The sequence below is a fragment of the Haliotis rubra genome, unplaced genomic scaffold, assembly GCF_003918875.1.
Source record: "Haliotis rubra isolate DU_JTF1 unplaced genomic scaffold, ASM391887v1 Scf20, whole genome shotgun sequence".
In the NCBI taxonomy this organism is placed as follows: domain Eukaryota; kingdom Metazoa; phylum Mollusca; class Gastropoda; order Lepetellida; family Haliotidae; genus Haliotis; species Haliotis rubra.
Window position 1 is genome coordinate 2,869,748 of NW_025766003.1, and position 2,491 is coordinate 2,872,238.

At 39.1% G+C, this 2,491-nt stretch overlaps 1 protein-coding gene across 1 annotated transcript; it reads right to left on the bottom strand.

Annotated features, from left to right (window-relative positions):
* Positions 1-886: 886 nt before the first annotated feature.
* On the bottom strand, positions 887-2,149 carry LOC124275521. Its single transcript, XM_046711100.1, has 2 exons — positions 1,828-2,149; positions 887-1,589 (listed from the first exon to the last, which is right to left on the bottom strand). Exons 1-2 carry the CDS (start codon positions 2,147-2,149, stop codon positions 1,036-1,038), a joined length of 876 nt encoding a protein of 291 aa, XP_046567056.1. The 3' UTR covers positions 887-1,035.
* Between the last annotated feature and the right edge of the window lie 342 nt (positions 2,150-2,491).

The window sequence follows — 2,491 nt, forward strand, 5'->3', positions numbered from 1 at the left end:
TACATGCCTTAGAATAGCCACTATTACAATCCATTGTTAACCAGCACAGCAACTGATCCATTAACTCACGAATTGTCATTAATTGTGTTTAAATTAATTTGAAACGTTATTTGCAATGAAGTATGCGAGAATGGGGGTATATCTAAATAATAAATCCAGTTTATAAAAGTCCATATTGATTGCTTGTATCATTCATTATTCAAGAATAAATTAACTCCTTTCATTCATATTCCAGTGTGTCACTTCAAAGAAGTCACTGAGTGTTATCACGTTCATGTTATCGCCACGGTCACTGATCAGTGTCCATTTACAAAGTTGACTAGAATGGGCATGGATCACCCCTAGGGTGTACCGGGGATCTGGGGGTCAACAGCAAGATTTCATTGTCCACTGTGAAATGCCGGTATTCACATTAGCATTTTACATGGCTTAAAAAGTCAGCATGACTTCTGGGTTGGTCCCAATTAAAAGTTTTTACGAGAAGGTGAAAATGTCAAGGCTCACACTGAAAGAAATGGAAAGTAATATGGAGAATCCTTGGGATTCTGTGCTGGATTAAAACGCCAATTTGATATTTTGGAAAGTCTAAAGCGTCGTCCTAAGTGATACATTCGACTTGTGCAGCCAATTTTGAAAGCCATTTTGTCACAAAATATTTGATATGATATGATAGCTATTTTAAAAACATATCACGGTATGTAAGCCTTTTCATCACATTATCACTTAACCATCATTGTTTTGTTAAGCATTTAATGAAAGCTAAATCAACTCCTTAAATTGGAATGTAGATCACAACAGTCTTTTAAGAGTCATAATGCAAAAATGTAAACACGACAGCAAATTATGAAAATAGTATTTATTCAATATAAAATATTCAACAAATAAATAACAATGACAGAAGCAGCAGCATGCACTCTGCAAGTGGTATACAGTATTTAGCTTCTCATTCACATTATCTCTACACACATGCACACAAAATACATCGAGGGAAGGATTATCCATCTGCGTCAGCAACTGTTTAATCAATGCCACCTATCACATCACTCCTATTTGAGACCCTTGTCGTATCACAGAATATTGCCCAAGGTAATCCACATGTCTCGGCTGCAGACATCTCCTCTTGTGGGAATTGTCACTATCACTTGACCATTTCCTCTTGTTCCTGACAGCAGCAGCTACAGATTTATCACCCACGGGATTGACTAAAGTATTTCCGAATGAATTAACTGGTGCATTCACAGCCACACATCTGTTTGAGGTTAAGCTATACATGGGATACATGTATCCTTTGAAGTCTTTGCACATATTTGAGGTCTTGCTGTATGGCATGTTATTCCTTAGATGTTGCTGAGGAATTTCAGTTTGGTAACAACTGAGTCTCCTTTGTTCAAACGGCGTTGCATGTAAATCTGGTCGATGGTAATTTGTATACAATAGTCTTTCATCACGTGTATCCCTCCTTTGTTCGACTGCAAGGATCTGTATGTCTGGCAGTGGATCTTGTCTGTTCAGTTCTTGACTGAGATCATCGACGAGGATCTCATATTGTTTTGTATCCAGTAGTTCCAGCAAATCCTTGTTTTGGAGATCTGAGGGAAATAAAGAAGCACGGTGAAAGAAGTTTCGTATTTGTATTATTTACATATCTAAATCTTAATTTATATATGGTATGTCATGCACAATGGTTTTAAGTAGAGGATATTGGTAATATTCGTGATTTTTAAAAGATATTCTAATTACTTCAACAACCATGACGTACGTTCTATGATGAAATAATGTCCAAACATGAAAATGGCGTATGCGTTATCAGTTGTAAAGTCTACTTACCTATGATTTCAAGCAGGTCTTCAGGCACACCCATGTTATGTACAGGGTGCACAGAAGAATGAATGGGAGGACATCTGGAAGCTGAACTAGTATCAGGCTGCTGCATTGTTTGGGAGGAACTAAACGCACTCTCCCTTGTGCTAGAACACGTCCATGGTGTATTGTTATATCCAAAGTAATTTGTTTCTCTCCGTGCAACCATCAACATAGGTTCATTCTTGTATTGTGGGTCGTCCAGGCCGGGGAACCTGGACAAGTCGAGATCATAACTTGTGCTGGTATCAACGCTGAGAGGCTGTAACAGATGTGTAGGGACGCGCATGTCTGTCTGTAAATGACTGCCCGGATTCTCCTGACCTTTATATAGTCTCATTTCTGCTACCGGTAGCAGCCAATCAGGCGTGAGCTTAGAATGACTGACAGCTAGGAACTGGTAATTATATCGTTATCGTGTGGTAAACAAATCTTTCAGGAACTGATGGATGGCTTTTAAGCGGGGTCATCTGCAATCGAAGTTGAAAGGCGCGTAAGTGACCACACCGTGTGTGGGTAAATTGACGAGTGTTCAGGATCTACCTGCTGTGTAATCACCTCACTTGTGGACATTACATAATAGCCTCCGGCTGATGTTGCGAGCCCATCATTAATCAATATACACAACTGT

Excerpts from the sequence above, each read along its gene's own strand:
- LOC124275521 (XM_046711100.1), bottom strand. The coding sequence starts at position 2,149 with ATGCGCGTCCCTACACATCTGTTACAGCCTCTCAGCGTTGATACCAGC. Across the intron at positions 1,590-1,827 it reads AGACCTGCTTGAAATCATAG|ATCTCCAAAACAAGGATTTG; the intron begins GTAAGTAGACTT and ends TATTTCCCTCAG.